Source organism: Magnolia sinica, chromosome 4 (assembly GCF_029962835.1).
Source record: "Magnolia sinica isolate HGM2019 chromosome 4, MsV1, whole genome shotgun sequence".
Taxonomy (NCBI): domain Eukaryota; kingdom Viridiplantae; phylum Streptophyta; class Magnoliopsida; order Magnoliales; family Magnoliaceae; genus Magnolia; species Magnolia sinica.
In genome coordinates, this window is record NC_080576.1 from 48,695,111 (window position 1) to 48,714,210 (window position 19,100).

Sequence of the window (19,100 nt, forward strand, 5' to 3'; positions counted from 1 at the left end):
CCTTCTTATGGGATGTAACCTGGATATAGATTTCACAATATTAGACAATTAAATGAAACAACTACATCATGACATACTACACCAAAATCTTTATTTAGGAATGGTTGAAACTCATCACAAATTTTAAAAACGATAATTTTGAAACGATTCTAAACTCTTCTTAATTTTGGGAACGGTATTTTAGGAACATTAATTTTCCTTATTTAAGAATGGTTTTGAACCCTTCCTTATTTATGAAGCATTGATAAAAGCTATGCAACCACTGGTAAAAGCCAGTAAAATTTTTTTTTATTAGAACTTGTATTTTTTTTTTTATATTTAAAACCCAAAGAATGTTGCCATACAATTAAAAATGAATATTAAACAAATATTGTACGACTTTACAATAAAAGATATATATTATTTACAATAATAAGTTAAAAAGTATCTGAATACATTAAAAAGAAAAAGATATATAATATTTATAACAATAAGTAGAAAAGTATCTGAATATATTAAAAAGAAAATCCTCCATGTGGTCAACTCCTAGCTTGACCAATACAACTATCTTTAGCCTCTTTGTCCACACATCATTTCACCAAGCAGTGTTAGTACCCATCTGCAATGATTACTGCCAAAGTCTCCATATGCATGTTTAAGAGAACAAACATGTCAAGAAGTAAGTCAAACAAGGCATAGTGTAGATTTTAAAGAGAATGATTATCGCTTAAGAACTTAGCCAACGCAAAGAAAAGCAACAAGCCCTGAGATTCAGTCATGTAGCCCAAAAGGACCAATAAGCCAATTCAGGATAGGACGTTTACTAAGCCCACATGTGTGAACTGCTCTGCTCATACACACACCAATGCCCAACCAATATGGCATATTTGTATAAGATATGAGTTTTCCATGTGATGGGCTACTTCAATCATCAGGTACAAAACTTAGGGGAGTTGACTCTCAGTTGGGCGAGAGTATATGAAAGAAATAGGTCTAGATGTTTTTTTTCTATATGCATTTGTGTTCTATATTGTAGCAGACATTAGGAGTAATCCATCCTGATTTTTGGGCTAAGCAATTCAGATATTATGCCATATATTAAGGAATGTTCAGATCTTGCACACACGTGTTGCCATGTACATGAACAGGACTGTACATGTGGGCCTAGCAAACCTCTTCAGGATAATATTTTATTGTGCACTAGTTATACAGTTAATCATTTTATTGCAAACATAAGACATTGCCCATCTGCTTTCCTGTTCTTGAGGATAAAAATCAACATGTTCTTTGACCACTTGCTTCAATGCATGAAAATCTCACTAAGACAAAGTTGTCCATGTCAAAATTTTAAATCCTAGACATGTACATTGTTGATGTAGAAATCTGGTTAGCCTTCCTTAGACCTCCGAGTACCTGCACAAGGGACGAACAAAGAAGACCCTGGCTAGTATAGGGGACCCTTGTTGAGTGTGAAATATTACATATTTCCCCCTATTTATACCTTGGTTTTATAAACATGATAGTGCTTAATCGATCTAATTATGCATGTTTTCATGTGCGAGGTGATTTCGAGAGCTTAAGGTGAAATTGATGTCAAAAGAAAGATTTATGCTCAAAAGATTACTAAATAAAGATTTGAAGATTTGTAAGTCATTAATGAAGATTTTACATGCCAAAGATTTAAGGAAACTAAGTGAGGAATGAAGAGAATCGAAGATTTGAAGTAAAGAAAAAGAATCCTGAAAATTATCCTAAAAAAAAACATATTCCTGAAAATTGTCCTGAAAAAATATATTTTGAAACTCCGAGTATAAAAAATGAAAGTTCTAAAAGTCTATTTTGAAAACTATGCAGAATGCATAAATTTGATGTGATTTCTAGATTTTTCCAATTCGGTGCGAAAGTTGGAGTTCCATAACTATAAATAGGAGTCTCTAGGATGCTCCAGAACATCTTCTAGGGTTTGGAAAGGGAGAGAAGGCCTAGGCAGTGCGCTAACAATGTTCTTCCACCTTGATTTCTTCATATATTCTAGTATATATTTTACTTTTTTTTTTGAGTTAGCTATCACTTGCTAACTCTTAATAATTGCTAAGAGGTGAAGCTGTAGTTTATTTTGATGCTTCATTTGCTTTGATTTTTATTTATGTTGAATGTTATTGATTTCTAGTTTGAATTTAAGAAATATTTTCAATTTTCTATGATTTATTGTGACTCAAATTACAATATATGTTGTGATATCTTTGAATTTCTTCTTTTCCTGTTTTGAGATTGTGAGATTGGTAAAACTTGTGCTTCACCATCGTCTCCTAGGCATGGTGGATGCATGAATTCCCTTCCAATCATCACAATACTCCTTCATTAAGGACTAGATCGATGAAAAGTTAAGAGATTTGATTTAATTACTTCATCTTCCAATTGGATAAGATAAGATTCTGATACGAGTTGTGTTTGTTGAATTAAGTACGGTAACATCCTGATAGCTACAAGTGGATCCTTGGTGCTCAAGTTTCCTTTTGATTATTGATACTTTATTCAAAATTCCTCTCAACTATTCCAGAATTCAATTTAGATCTTTTTCTAGTTCTAGTTTTAGTTATGTTTAGATTACGTACGAGTTTAGTCCCTATGGATTCGACCTCGGTCTCACCGAGTTATTACTACATCGCAACCCTGCACTTGGGGTTGTGAAAAAGTTTTTGGCGCCGTTGCCGGGGGACTATGGTTATGTTTTTCTAAGATTAATTAGTATTAGAATTAGGTTAAGATTAGGGTTAACATTTTTCTTTTTTTTTAAAAAAATTATTTTAAAGGTTAGGATTTTTTCTAAAATTGTTTTTAGAAACTAACATTGTTTTATGTTTTGTAAGATCTTAACATAACAACTCTAATCCGATAACCTCTTTCCAATTCTCTCTTTCTTTTATAGATTTCTTATTTACTTTAGTTTTCTTTCTTCTAGGTTTTAGTTGTTTAGTGCTTGAGGGCTGTGTGTGTTTCATGCCTAAGTGGGTTCGTGACAACACTTAACATCTCTTGAGTGAAGGACAATTAGTCGAAGGGTTGCCTATCCATCAAAGAATTAGACACTACTTGAGATCCTCTTAATTAATCAAAATAATGGCTGCAAATCAACCTCAACTTCTAATTGAGGAGGTTCAAGATGAGAATGAGGTGTATAATGCTCCACTGCCTCGTACTTTGTGAGATTATTTACAACCAGCGGGAGTGAGTACACCTTCGTGCATGGTGTTTCCACTTAATGCAGGAAATGTGGATGTTAAACTTGGAGTGATACAACTCCATTCAAAATTCCATGGACTGGTCTCTGCAAGTCTATACTTGCACATCAAAGAGTTTGATGAGATAATTGCCACATTACACTTTCTAAACGTGGCTGAAGACACAGTGCGACTTAAATTGTTTCCTTTTCACCGAAGGAGAAGGATAAGATGTGAATGCACTCCTTAAAGCCATGATCTATCAGCACATGGGCCGAGATGACTTGGGATTTTCTCAAAAAGTTTATCCCGTTTCATAAAACTAACACTTTAAGGTAGGCAATCATGAACTTCACTCAGAAAGAGGAAGGGACCTTCTTATGCTGGGAAAGGTTCAAAGATCTCAAGAATTCCTGTCCACGTCATGGCTATGAAATTTGGCAGACAATAAGCTTTTTCTAAAATGGATTAACTTCGCCAATGCGCTAATTTGTAGAGATGATGTGTAACGGTGAATTCATAAATAAGGAGGTTGATGATGCGTGGGATTACCTTGATCAATTGGCAGAAAATGCGCAATCATGGGACACCTCCCCAAGACCCACCACTTCTAAGCCTACTCAATCAAAGGAAAGGGGAGGAATGCATGGCTTAAAAGAAGAAGATAACATGAGTACAAGGGTGTCCAAGCTCGCAAGAAAAGTCGAGGACATGAAACTTAAGAAGGTTTAAGCTATCAAACCAAAGGAATTCATGGAAGTTGTTTGTGGTATTTGTGCTAGCAACATACAAGTGACGCAAGATTGTCCCACAATCCCTAATTTTCAAGATTTATTAAATGAGCAATCAAATCTCGTAAATACTTACCAATGACCATTCAACGGACCCACCTCAAACACATATAATTCCAATTGAAGGAACCATCCAAACTTTTGTTGGAGGAGTGGACAAACGACCAATCCTCAAGAGGCCCTTACTCAACTTCTAAATCAAAGGAAACCTCAAGAGGATCTGGTTGAAAAATTCATGCAAAATCAAGAGCTCTTAAACTAGAACAAAGTGCAAGCATTTCAAGATCTCAAAACAACAATGGAAATGTTTGCATCATCAATTTAAAGGATTGAGTCACACTTAGCGACTGGGGAGAAAGGGACTTTTCTAGCCCAACATCTCCGCAATCCAAAGCCACAATGTGAAATCAGTGACCCAAACTCTTCCAATCAACATGTGGAACAAGCTAAGTATATCACCACTCTTAGAAGTGGAAAGACAATTGACATAACCATTCTGATGAGGGCTAAAAATCCTAAGGACTCGGAAGAAGTTAAGAATGATGGACTTATCGACATCCCACATGAGATGGAACCGAAATCACAAAACAAGCTGATTGTGCCATTTCCCCAATGGTTGATTGCACCAAAACCTCTATTTAACTCGCAGGATATTCTAGAAGTGTTTAAGCAAGTGAAGGTCAATATTCCTCTACTGGATGCCGTTAAACAAATCCCTTCATATGCCAAATTTCTAAAAGATTTATATATGACCAAAAGATGGCAAAACATACAAAAGTAAATCTTTCTAACAGAAAAAGTGAGTGCCATCCTCAAGCAAGATGTGCCAAAAAATACAAGGATCCCTGTAGCCTAACCATCACTTGTGTAATTGGGAACCACCGGATTGAGCACGCACTTCTTGACTTAGGGGCGAGTGTAAATCTGATTCCTTTCTAGATTTACAAACAATTAGGTCTAGATGAATTAAAAACTTACTCGAACCACATTACAACTTGTTACGCGATCAGTCAATGTATAGAGAGGAATTATTGAGGATGTTTTAGTCGAGGTTGATAAATTCTATTACCCAGCAGATTTTATTATTCTGGATACTCAACCCATCGTGGATGTGAGCACTCAGATACTCGTCATTCTTGGTTGTCCATTCCTTGCTACATCAAATGCCATCATTAATTAGAGGAATGGAATTATGAATCTATCTTTGAAAATATGACATTAAAGCTCAATATCTTTTTCAATATGAGCAAACAGATAGAGGATGAAGACGATACCCACGACATTAACATGATCGACTCTTTCGTGGAAGATAGAGCACTTTTGACTCTATACTTTGATCCTCTAGAGATGTGCTTGGCTCACTCCCCTAATTTAGATGATGTCATGATTTGGGAGATGGATGCCTTGCTTGATGCGACGCTTGTACTTGAAGTTAACCAGTGGAGGCTACAATTTGAGAAATTACCCCAAATCGATGTAGTGCCTTTACTGTCTAGCCTCAAAGCATCAAAGCTTGACATAAAACCCTTGCCTGCTGATCTCAAATATGTCTACTTATATCAAGATGAGACATACCCGATGGTGATTTCTTCCTACCTTGAGAAAGAACAAGAGAGTATACTTATTTCTACTCTTATTGAGCATAAAGGAGTCCTTGGATGGTCGATTGCGGACCTCAAGGGAATTGATCCTTTGATTTGTACTCACCGCATTCATCTTAAAGATAATATGAAGACGTTCAAACAATCACAATGTCAATTAAATCTAAATATGAAGGAAGTGGTTAAAGGAGAGGTCCTTAAGTTATTTGTGTAACACCCTAAAAATCAGCACTTGAGTACAGAGACACTGATCCCGAGTTTCCGGGTGTTAACCAAATAAAAATGCATGTGTGGCCTCGTTCAAATTTTCACTCATTTTACACACAAGCAATCAGAGTAGTGCAATTCAAATTAGGGGATCCAAAGTGAGGTAGAGATAACAAAAATAAATAAATATGGGGCTGACAGTAAAGATACAATTAAAATATAGTATTCGCCCAAATGATAATTATACAAATCACAATAATTGCAATAGGAATAAAGAACAACTACCAAGCGAGAAGAAGCTAAAGATCTACTAGGTGCCCCGAGCGCACCACTGAATGGTCTTGTTGTTGAGTTATCTGCATATGTCGAATAGAAGGTGTCAAACGCCAACATATTGAATAAATATTCCTAAGGTTGTTACTTGAGACATTTTAGAGATTAACAGGTTCACAATAAATACATATTCATACATGTAATATACTTAAGCATGTTGTATTTAATGCACAGATACTAAGCAGTTACACGTGTTATCAACCTAGTCAACATAGGTAATGGTAAAAAAAAGAAGTCAAACATTTTCTAAATACTCTTATTAAATGTACATATGAAGATATGACATGATGCATGCTCTCACCATTCGACACTCCCTCAACACGCCAACCACCTGGTTCGCAAATGACAACACTTCCTCAACACTCGACTTCAACGCCTGTTTCGTCACATTCTAAACTAATGCGATGTGGTGAATGATCATGTTAACCGAGTAATTATTAAGTTCAATTCATCCAGCATATTGGCGAAGATAGGATACCGATGTTATATCACGAGTTTTTATCCGGATCACGTGGCTCGTTGCCGCACATAATGACTCCTTACTAGTGTCCCTTGATCCAAATTTTCGTGTCACCCATTTATTTCACAAATCAACAATTCCAAAAGTATGGTATGATACCTAAATGTATGAGGATCAACCCGATATGGGTCGTCACCCAAACCGAGTATGATCGCTCAGTTCCGAGGTGCGGGGTTATCACATTAAACCAAATCAATATAAAGGAAAGGGGCTCATCACCGAATTCCATTCATACCTGAGTCATTTGAACGGTACTCTGACACGGAACCATCGGCCGGGTAATTTGATGGGGCCATTCAAACAAGGATCTATCACCTCCATTAGTACTCAATGGTCACTACGGGGAGGCTCATCACCCCAGTGTAGGCCAACAACATGAACATAGTGTCCTATACCACCATGCCTAGCTCCCGAGTTTTAGTTGCTCACTGGTCACTATGAGGAAGCTCGTCACCCCAGTGTAGGCCGACATCCCGGACACGGTGTCCCATACCACCATGCTTGGCTCATGTGTCTTAGGATCATATTAATAACAGTTATGATAGACTAAATCAATGGTAACAATGGTATCCCAGATTCTATTAAATATTATACAATCACCAAGCACAAGAATGATCAAGCTTGCATTAGACTGATGCGAACGATTACGGAGGACCTCGGGCAAACTGACATTAGGTGCAAAGCATCCTATATAGGTCTAACTACTGTCGATCATCCGTGTTCAATTTCAGTCAGCCGTATAAGACCGGGGTAGCCTATGTAAGGCGGGATATCCTAATATTTACATAATTTGCAAAGCTCGATCCACCGCAACAACACAATTCAATCATCCTAGTATTTCTAAGCATTCAACATTCAAGAATTTTTATAATATTAAGAGTTTCATGTCATCTAAGCATTTCATCAAGGATGTTATCAAGTAAAAAGTAAATAAATATATTTAATAATTCTAAAATGCTAAGTAGAAGCTTGGGGGTATATCTTAACCTTTGAGTTAAAATTCAGTACTCGAATGCGACCCTAGCGTCGAAAATTTAGGAAAACACCCCAAACCTAAATTAAAGTATAAGACTATCATTAATGATATAGATTTATTCATAATTAAATATTAAACAATGAATTATGCCTTAACTAACTCAATTTGATTAATCCATCAACTTGGTTTGACAAATCGGGACTCGAAATCGGCGCATAACCTAAACCGTACTGGAATGGGGCCCGATTACGGCTCTCGCAAGAGTATTGACCGCTCCAATTGATAATTATGAGTTAAAGCCCTAACATACTCAATCCTAATATTAGGGGTCGTTTGGAACCATGGATTGGAGGGGGTTTCCAATCCATGGTGAGAGCTTGGATTACACCTAAAATCATTTCAATAGTTGCATGTGTAACATGTATGTCACTGTACACTATCATGCTATTGGGCACATGGCCCACTAACGAGCTGTCTAGAGCTTGTTCGAGTAATTTGGTCATTTCTGGAATAAATTGGGCAGAGGTATCTCTTGTGAGAAATAATTAGGATTTGGATTAACTAATTTCATAGTGTAGACTATTCGCAACTAGTGAGAATGATGATTCTGTCATAATCACCCTAATTCCACTATACTTGAAATTACCTGATTTAGTAAAATATACTAAAATAAAAAATTTAAATTTAATCATATAGGATGAGTCCTAGTATGATTAGAAGCAATTTCTAAAGAAAATTTTCAGTTTCAATAACTATATTTCATATAATGTTTTTGGCACTTTTAGTTAGTATATTATTATAATTATTTTTTTAGTACTTTATCATCAAGTCTAATTTATATCTACCAAATTTAATTAAATTTCATATTCTCAAAAAATTTCAAAAATTCTGGAAGTACCAGCTGTCCGAGACTAATAATTTTTAGATAGTTGTCATATCATCCTAGATTTAACTATATTAAAATTTTTATTTTATTTTTTATTTAATTTTATATGAAACTAGACTTATCAAGCTTCAATCTGGCTTTTGAATTACCCCAATCAGAATTATATTGAGAGAGATATGACTTTTTGAAGTTGGTCAATAAAGGCAGAAAATTGCAGAAAATTTCACAGGGGATCCGCCGAAATTCGGTGCACTGGCGGTGCGCCACTGATCTGACAGTGGCGCCACCGTACTCTGTGGTATCTGGTGGTGGCTCTACCACTTAGTATTTAAAAATTTGTGTATCTCTCAATCCAGAATGAGTTATTCGATGTGCAATATATGATTTTGGGGTAGGAGAAGCGAAGCTATCCAAATAACTTGGTTATTTTGTGAGATTTCATAAGGTTAATGGTCAAAAAACCATTTTATTTATATATTTACTATTTATAGTAAATTTTAGTTTAATTATTGTACTTCATCATTTAAGCTTTGTGATTTTATGTCTAATATAAAAGTACTTAGAAAGATTTGAAGAATAAGGTGGTGGAAGGTGAAATTTTCGAAGGAGATGCGTTGAAAGGGGGATTTGAGATTTAGGGATTGAGTTTTGAGAGCTTGGGAAGAGAATGGGATGATGACTTGAGAGTGAAAAGGGTATAACGGACTAGAAATGGGGTATAAATAAAGTAAAAATGGCCCTAGGTGAAGCCCCTAGGGCTTCTATGTGATTCATGAGAGCAAAGAGGGGTCGCTTCTATAGCTGAACCCTAGGCTAAAACTTTAGTGTTTAGATTAGCCGGATGGCTTGGTCCTAAGATCCTTTAACATCGCTAAGTTCGATTGTCCTCTCCTAAGTCGATAAGATGTTATGATAGACCCATTGCCTAAGGACGTCCAACTCTAAGTAAGCAAAAATACGAAACGTTACATGTTGGATGTGGGTATCATTTATCCTATATCCAATAGTCAATGGGTGAGTCCAACTCAGGTGGTTCCTAAGAAGCTTGAAATCACCATTGTTGTTAATGCTGACAATGAACTCATGCCAACTAGAGTTACTACTGGTTGAAGAATGTGCCAATGAGGTGAAGATGAATAGGGGTGCCATTGAGGTGAAGATGAACTCTCTACCTAACCATAAAAGGTCTAGGTACTTAACCAATTCCTCATAAGGAATACAACCTCTAGTGGGGGCCCATTCACTTGGGGTAGCCCACGAGACTAAGCATACAAGCTATGAGCGTAAATAATATAGAGATGGGCCTAGCAAGAGGTTAAGGTGGGCATTCAACCACACTTAAAGAGGTCCATAATGGGAACATTCAACCACCATTTCCCCAAGGCATAGCCAACCATAATCCATATAGCTACATGGCCCAAGTCCCACATTCAAACCGCATACATAAGCCCCACATAAAGGCATGAGAAAAAGGGTCCAATACTACCTTCAACAACATGGGCCTAAGGAGAGGAATCAAGGCCCAATATCAAGGCCCAAGACCCAAGTCCCAATGGCCATAGGACTCATACATTTAGTTGAACTTAATGGGCGGCCCGCGAGCACAAAAATACGGCTTAAAAATAAGTTTAAGTTGGGTGAAATGGGCCCCACTACATCAGCCCAATAACAAGCAATCTAAGTGGGCAACCAAGGGCCCAATATCACCCTTATCTCAGCCTATAAGTCCATCAAAATGGTGGAAGTCAGCCCAACATATGGCTAGGCTAAGCTGCGACGTTCTCACCCAATCTGGGCCCACTACGAAGTTCCCAAAATCTAGTTAATATTTGGGTCCCATAATATCTAGCCAATCATACTTCAACAAGCATGCACATGATGCGTATGTGAGTGGGTCATGAAGATGAATAGGGGTGCCAATGAGGTGAAGATGAACTCTCTACCTAACCATAAAAGATCTAGGTACTTAACCAATTCCTCATAAGGAATATAACCTCTAGTGGGGGCCCATTCACCTGGGGTAGCCCACGAGACTAAACATACAAGCTATGGGCCTAAATAATATAGAGATGGGCCTAACAAGAGGTTAAGGTGGGCAATCAACCACACTTAAAGGGGTTCATAATGAGGATATTCAACCACCATTTCCCCAAGGCATAGCCAACCATAATCCATATAGCTACAAGGCCCAAGGCCCACATCTAAACCGCATACATAAGCCCCACATAAAGGCATGAGAAAAAGGGTCCAATACTACCTTCAACAACATGGGCCTAAGGAGGGGAATCAAGGCCCAAGACCCAAGTCCCAATGGCCATAGGACTCATACATTTAGTTGAATTTAATGGGCAGCCCATGAGCACAAAAACACGGCTTAAAAATAAGTTTAAGTCGGGTGAAATGGGCCCCACTACATCAGCCCAATAACTAGCAATCTAAGTGGGAAACCAAGGGACAATACCACCCTTATCACAGCCCATAAGTCCATCAAAATGGTGGAAGTCAGCCCAACATATGGCTAAGCCAAGCTGCGACGTTCCAGCCCAATCTAGGCCCACTACGAAGTCCCCAAAATCTGGTTTATATTTGGGTCCCACAAATGATCATCAATGGAGACCCAAAAAAAAAACATTAATTAAGCCCAAGAATATTCTAAAATATAAGGGAGCAATAAATACCCAAATTCCTCAATATGGTGGGCCCCACATAAACTACGGTGGGACCTAGGGTGGGCCCTTCCACGTGGACCACCCAAGGATGGAGGACGGCATGGATGAAACGCACCATCATGGTGGGCCTGCACGCTGGGACGGCTAGCCCCAGGCTCGACGTCCCTAGCTGGACATCCTGCATGGACCGCTGGTCTAGCTTAATGGGCCTCACAATCATGGCCCCAATGGGCCCTAGAACATCAGGGATGGGTCCCCAACTAATCATACACAAAGCCCAATGGGTTGGGGCCCAAAAGTTCTGAAATAATAAAGGGGACAACAATGTACAGGAAATTTCTGCAATGCATGTTGCTGTCCTAAATTTGGGCACCCCATTGGAGTGGGTCCAGGGCCTTTAAAATTCTAAAAATTGAGGGCCAAGGTCCCTCATCATGCATAAAATAATAAGAAACCCAAAAAGGTGGCCCACCATCAGAGAAAATATTTTTGAATTATGGTTTTTATCAAGGCATATTGCTGGACTGCACAACAGAAAAATCTGGCAGTCCAACCATCTTGGCCCATTCTTTTGGATGCCTAAATGGGGTCAGTTGGGACTGAAATTTTAGATAATAACACTTACACAGGTTTTCTACACCCTCACAAAATTTTAAAATTTTTAGACATCTAAAAATACTTTAATTCATTTAAAGAAATCAATCTATCCTGAAAATCGGACTGATCTGGACACCATATTATAGTGGGCTAGTCAAGCCAGAACCATGGTGTGTACAGGCGTCCATTGGCTCCAAAATTTTGTAGGTGGGTCCTAAAATGAGTGCACCACCTCTCTGTATATGTTTAGAATTTTTATACACCCAAAGGTATTTTACTAAATTTCGGAATTCCAACTTATCCAGGGTGGAATGTTGCTGGAACAGTGCAGAAAATCCAGATTTTCCACCTCACTTAGACCACACCTTTGGGACCCCAAAGAAGGTCAGATGGGGCTGAAACTTGGGGTACATCTAGGTGAGGTCCATACCTTCAAGAAAAGTATATTTAAGGGGGTAGAAATAGTTCCCAAAACATCTAGAAATTTGACCCAAAAACAACCAGAAACTGTCCAGAAATTTTCTGGACAGCAACATGCATATGAAATAAACTGAGTATATAATTCAAATTAAGGGGAAAACACCCCATGAAACCTGAGTTGTGGTCTACCTCAGTGGGCCCCAAAAACATCCAGACCTATTCCTCACATAAAATTTCATTGCATATGCACTTAAAAGGGCAAACAAATCATCACCATCCATAGAGTGGACTGCCATGGGCGTCCACTCTCCTTGGACGGTCTGGATATTTCCAAGCCAAATGGTGGGCTACACACCTCAGAAAAATAAGAGATTATAAAGAGAAGAGAGAGAATCGGCCACAAGGGAAGGGGCTCCGCCTCATTAAGGCCCTTCCCTTCATCACAAACCACACATCTCACTATATTGATGGTATTACAAGATCTACTCATGCATGCATCTTCAAATCAAAATCCAATGGTGGAGATGCCATCTCCACCAAGGATCAAGGGTCTAGATGACCTAAGAATCCTTATAACTAAAAAAAATACCATGGTGGGGTCCATGGAGAATGGCCCCACCCATGAGTTATGCATGCACAAAAAGATGGGCCAATGGCCACATCCAAGAAGACATGGGGCCTCCACCATCACTTGGTGGGCCCCACATGCTTCAAACATGAGGTGAAGAAGAGAAATAGGAAGAAGAAATGTAGATCCTAAGATTTTAAGTACATGCACACCTACCTTCAAGGTCTTCAAGCAAACACCTCCAAGATAGTCTTCAAGCTCCAAGGTACATAGATCTAAGGTTGAGATCTTATTCCAATGGTTAGATGGGGGGTTATATGAGTAAAAGTGAGCTGAAAAAATGGAGGAAAGTTGATAGAGAAGAAGAGAAGAGAGAGAGAGAAAGAGAGAGAGAGAGAGAGAGAGAGAGAGAGAGATGAGAGGGAAAAAGAGAGAAAAAGATTTTTAAGGCAAGCAATCATCTCTCTCTTGCCTTGGATAGAGAAGAGTAATCATTGTAATAAGGAGTTAGAAACAATGTTGTAGGTTAGTTGGCTTTTTAGGTTAGTGGGTGGTGTTTTAAAGATGGGTGGTGTAGGGATAGGGCCTAGGTTGTGTGTGTGTGTGTAGTGTGTGTTGGAAATAGTTCCAAGAGATGGGACCTAACTAGAAATCCGTGCACACCACCCCTAGGTGGGCCACATGATCATGATCAAGGGCTTATAAAATGAAATGCACCCAACTTACAATCTACATGCCGGATGGACGCACAAGACGCGACGTTGTATCCGCGACAACGATGCGGTCGCAATGGCATTGGCCTCAACTCGATCCGAGTCAGGTCTTCATGACTAGACTCACGGATGACCGAAAATACTATCCAAGGGTCACGGGTCACCGGGATTCGACCGGTAGGATCGCGGGACTAAGATGGATGGAATACATACTTACACATACATGCACACAAGTGAACTCGGGTCAGGTCACACAATCCTCCCCACCAACAAAAAATTTCATCCTCGAAATTGACAAAATCGGAACAACAAAATGCATAAACATCATCATATATACCTCAATCATCAATCATAAGAGAAGGCAATACAAGCAATCAATCATCGAACAAATGGGGATAACGCTATCTAATCTGGGCCTCACGTTCCCAAGATGCATCACCCTCTGAATGATGACTCTATTGCACCTTCATTAAGGGAATGACCTTGGTCTTGAGGACCTGCTCCTTCAGATTAAGAATACGAATCGGCTGCTCAATGTAAGAAGCATCCTCATGGACCTCAAGTGGCTGCCAATTAATCACAGGAATAGTGTCCGACCCACATTTCCGCAACATAGAAACATGGAACACGTCGTGGATCGTGGACAACTCAGGAGGTAAGGCAAGCCTATAGGCCACATCGCCCACACGCTCGGTAATCTCAAAATGTCCAATAAATCTCGGGGCGAGTTTTCCCTTCACACCAAAGCAAACCACACCCTTCATAGGTGAGACCTTGAGATATACCATGTCCCTGATAGCGAACTCAAGGGGTCAACGCCGACGATCAGCAAAACTCTTCTACCGGCTCTGAGCTGTGCGTATCCTCTGCCTGATAACATCAATAGCCTCCGACGTCTGCCGCACAAGCTCGGGACCTAAGAGATGACGCTCTCCAACCTCGGTCCAATAACTAGGAGATCTGCACGGTCTGCCATAAAGTGTCTCAAAAGGAGTCATGCCTATAGGTGCCTGATAGCTGTTGTTGTACGCGAACTCAGCGAGGCGTATATGATCATCCCAACTACCCGCAAAGTCGATCACACAATCCCTAAGCATATCCTCAAGGATCTGGTTGACCCTTTCGGTCTGCCCATCCATTTACGGATGATAAGCAGTGCTGAGATATAAAGTGACCCCCAGCGCCTGCTGAAAACTCCTCCAAAAATGAGATGTAAATCTAGAGTCTCTGTCTGAAATAATCGAAACTGGGATGCCGTGCAGTCTCACAATCTCCTCAATGAACACCTTTGTAAGATGATCCATAGACCAGGAGGCACGTACTGGAATGAAATGAGCCGACTTCGTCAGACGATCGATGATAACCCAGATGGTATCGTGACCGCGTTGAGTCCTTGGCAAACCTGCGATGAAGTCCATCGATATGTGCTCCCACTTCCACTCTAGAACACTCAACGACTGTAAGGGACCAAGGGGTCTCTGATGATCGGCCTTGACATGCTGACATGTGTTACACACAGCCACAAAACTAGCGATCTGGCGCTTCATCCCTTGCCAAAAGTACTCCTCATATCAAGATACATCTTCGTGGAGCCCAGGTGGATAGTAAGTCTCGATCGGTGTGCCTCGATCATCAGATCACGATGCAACTCTGGCACATCTGGAACACACAATCGGCCTCTGAAGCGTAATCCACCATCAGAACCAATCTGCCAATTTAACTACTCTACGGATGCAGCCTTTGCTCGGTACTCCTGAAGTGACTCGTCCATCTGCTGAGCTTCGATCACCCTAGTGACCAAAAAGGGTTGAATCGATAAGCTCAAAAGCTGAACAATGGAAGACTGCAGGCTAAACTCAAAGTCATACTCTGAAACATCCTCGAGCATTTGCCACTCTCGCACCATCATCTTTGCTACAAGGCCTCGTGGCTGAAGGTTGAGTGAGTCCGCCACCATGTTTGCCTTGCCCGGGTGGTACTGAAGGTCGAAATCATAATCTTTCAGCAACTCCATCCATCGCCTCTGTCGCAGGTTCAACTTGGACTATGAAAATATATACTTCAAGCTCTTATGATCCGAGAAGAGCTCGAACCAGACCCCATATAGATAATGCCTCCACACCTTTAGTGCGAAGACAACTGCTACAAGCTCTAAATCATGAGTGGGGTAGTTCATCTCATGGACCTTGAGCTAGCGTGAGGCATACACCACTGGCTTCCTGTGCTGCATCAGTAGAACACTCAAGAGAACTCTAGAGGCATCAGTAAAAACAACAAAACCCTCACTCCCATCAGGAAGAGTGACAACAGGAGCGGACATGAGGCGGTCCTTCAACTCCGTAAATACCTTCTTGCAGGCGTCACTCCAGACGAACTCGATGCCATTCCGAGTCAACCGGGTCAACGGTGTAGCAATACGGGAGAAACCCTCGATAAACTATCGGTAATATCCCGCTAGACCAAGGAAACTACGGATCTCGGACACGTTTGTGGGCTGGCCCCACTGACGTACTGCATCAAACTTCAAGGGGTCCATAGCGACACCCTCCCTCATCACCACGTGACTGAGGAACTTCATCTCCTCTTGCCAAAACTCGCACTTCTCCAGCTTCGCATACAGTTGGTGGGCATGGAGGGTCTCAAGCACAATTCGTAGGTACTTAGCATAGTCCTCTCGGGTCTTCAAATATACAAGAATATCATCAATGAATACCACTACGAACTGATTGAGGAACGGTCGAAAGACCTTGTTCATCAGCTACATGAATACGGTGAGCGCGTTGGTCAGTCCAAACGACATGACCAGGAGCTCGAAGTGACCATAACTTGTCCGAAAAGTCATCTTCAGAATGTCCTCCTCTCGGGCCCGAATCTGATAATAACCGGAACGTAAGTCTATCTTGAAAAAATACTGTGCACTCTACAACTAATCGAACAAGTCATCAATTCGGGGAAGCGGGTATCGGTTCTTGATGGTGACTCTTTGAGCTCGCGATAGTCCACACAGAGTCACAATGAACCATCCTTCTTCTTTATCAATAATACCGGGGCTCCCCAAGGTGAACTGCTGGGACAAATAAAACCTAACTCCCGGAGTTCATCCAACTGCTCCTGCAGTTCCCTCAACACCAATGGTGCCATCCGATAGGGGGCCTTTGAGATAGGTGCGGCACCGGGCACCAAATCAATCTGGAACTCCACCTGCCAACGCAGCGGCAAACTCAGGATCTCCTGAAACACATTCGGGTACTCACAAACAACTGGCAGCTGCTCAATACTCTTTGTCACAGAATCCTCAACGACCAAAGCCAAGAAACTAGATAACGGCTCTCCTTTGGGCTTGGCGACGAACTGAAACACTAACAAGCCTGGAATGTGAAACGTAACCGTCCTCACGGCAGAGTTTAAGACGGCACGATACTCCGTAAGCTAGTCCATACCCAGAATAACATCAAAGCCAGACATCGACATCACGAACAGGTCAGCAGGAAGGAACACCTCACCCACTAACATCAGGCAAGAAGGACAACAATGGGTCAATACCATAGACTTCCCCATGGGAGTTGAAATGGTTAGGGCCTCAGACACGGACTCCGACGAAATATCAGTCGATTGGCAAAACTGCTCAGCCATAAAAGAATGGGAAGCACCAGAATCAAACAAAGCTGAGCAATGTAGGCAGAAACAAGAAGAATAACCTCAACGACTCCACCAGTCGATGACTGCAGGTCCTCGCCTAGCACCTGCTGTATAGAATAAAAATGGCCCTGAGCTAGTAGGGGAAACAAACCGGAAGACTGAGGGTCCTGAGTCTAAGCCTGCTGGGCTGCTATACACACTAGACCCAGGGATAGGACAACATACAAAAATCTCCTTTACTGGTGCTGCGGTTGCTGCTGTCTCTACTGAGAAGGTCTGTCTGACTACCTTTACTGCTGAGGAGGAGCCCTAGGAACGACGGGTGGAAGCTAAGCTCTCTGCTGTTGCTGAGGAGGATGAGGAGGAGGCAACTGCGGTGACCTCTACTGCTGAATGGGGAGAGGGCACTCACGCCTCCGATGGCTGACTTGTCCATAGCGAAGCATATACTAGAAAAGGGGCCGAAAGATGGTGCTGACGATGATAATGAAGCTACTGTCTGAACCGTAGGCTGCTAAAATCCTGATCTGCCCCTCCGTCTCTGCTGACAGTGCTGCCTGGGACTACCAGCTGGTGCCCTCCTCTTCTGGTCTCCATAGAAACTCTACTCTCTCGACCTCTGGGTCATAGCCCAGTTCATAAAACAACGGGCCCTCATCTTCTCATCGCTGGTGAGATAAGGAGCAAATCTAGATAAAGCCAAGAAATGAGCCTCATACTGAGAAACAGTCATATCACCCTACACTAGGGTCTCAAACTCGATCGCTCGTTGGATCTGAACGTGCTCAGGGAAGAATTTCTGGTCGAAACGGACCACAAACTCCTCCCATGTTCAAACGAACTGAGCCTCGACCATCTTGGATACGTATGACCACCAGTGACGGCCCTCACCCTGAAGGAGATAGATCGCAAAGGATACTCTCTGGCCCGCAGGAAACTGTATAGTGTTAAAAATTATCGTGACCTCAGTGCGCCAAGCCTCAACAGCAGAAGGGTCAGGGTCACCACTAAACCTTGGGGGATCATGTTGTCGTAATTCTCGGGCTATGGCACTAGCACGCAGTAAGTTAACTACCCGAAAACCTAAGCAGTAGCTGGCTGATGGGTCTGCAATGCGGTGGCAACAAGCTGCATCAACTGCTAAAAATGCTCAGCTCCTATAGGTACTGTCAGAAAGGTAGGTGCGGCACTCACCTCGGGCGGAGGCACAAGTGCGACCGGCGAAGTAAGAGCCTCTGAAACTGGAAAGCAGACTGAGGAGGGGGAATAGGTGGGGGAACTGGAGCAACTAGAGGTACAGGTGCTATGGGCTCAACTGGGGGAGCAGGCCGGATAGGAACCTCAGGAATTGGATCCTCAACAACGGGAGCAGGATGTGCTCGAGTAGGATGGGTAAATCGGGCGCCTCGTCCATGGGCACCACGACCACAGGTGCCACGACTATGGGTGCCATGACCACGGGTGCCACGTCCACATGGCATCGTCTACAAAATAATGATGATGTAAGGAATCAGGACAATTATAGGCTTAATACGGAGCGATAGGAAGAATCTCAGGACACTATTTATCCTAAGTTCTTGGCAGACATGCGATGTTATCCTGAGTCATTCCAGAATTACTTGCTATGCTCTGATACCAACTCCTGTCATGCCCCAGACTCGGTAACGGAAATTCCAAGGAACCCGATGACCGGTTCTGGCCGTAACAGCCTCCATAGTACCCCATTCTCGGCTCCTAAGACAGGTTTCGATCTTGGGATCCTACAAGGAGAATTTTTATAATAGTATAATCATTACCAATATGAGCATACCCAAGATCACAGCAAGTACATCTGAGAATAATAAAGGCACATATCGGCAAATCCACTATAAATTTGAATGTTTACAACTTTCAGAAGGTCCAAAAGGACATATATAAGATGATAGGAGAAGGAAAGGAAGATCAGCAACACCGAGTCCTCAAGCTTAACTTAACTCCGCA

General features: G+C 41.4%; 1 protein-coding gene across 1 annotated transcript in view; it reads right to left on the reverse strand.

Annotated features, from left to right (window-relative positions):
* The window catches only part of LOC131244140 (vegetative cell wall protein gp1-like), a 30,890-nt gene extending 12,289 nt beyond the window's left edge, over nt 1-18,601 (reverse strand). Inside the window, exon 1 of the mRNA XM_058243792.1 lies at nt 18,315-18,601. Coding sequence (XP_058099775.1) covers nt 18,315-18,601 — 287 coding nt within the window. The remainder of the gene's footprint in view (nt 1-18,314) is intronic.
* Between the last annotated feature and the right edge of the window lie 499 nt (nt 18,602-19,100).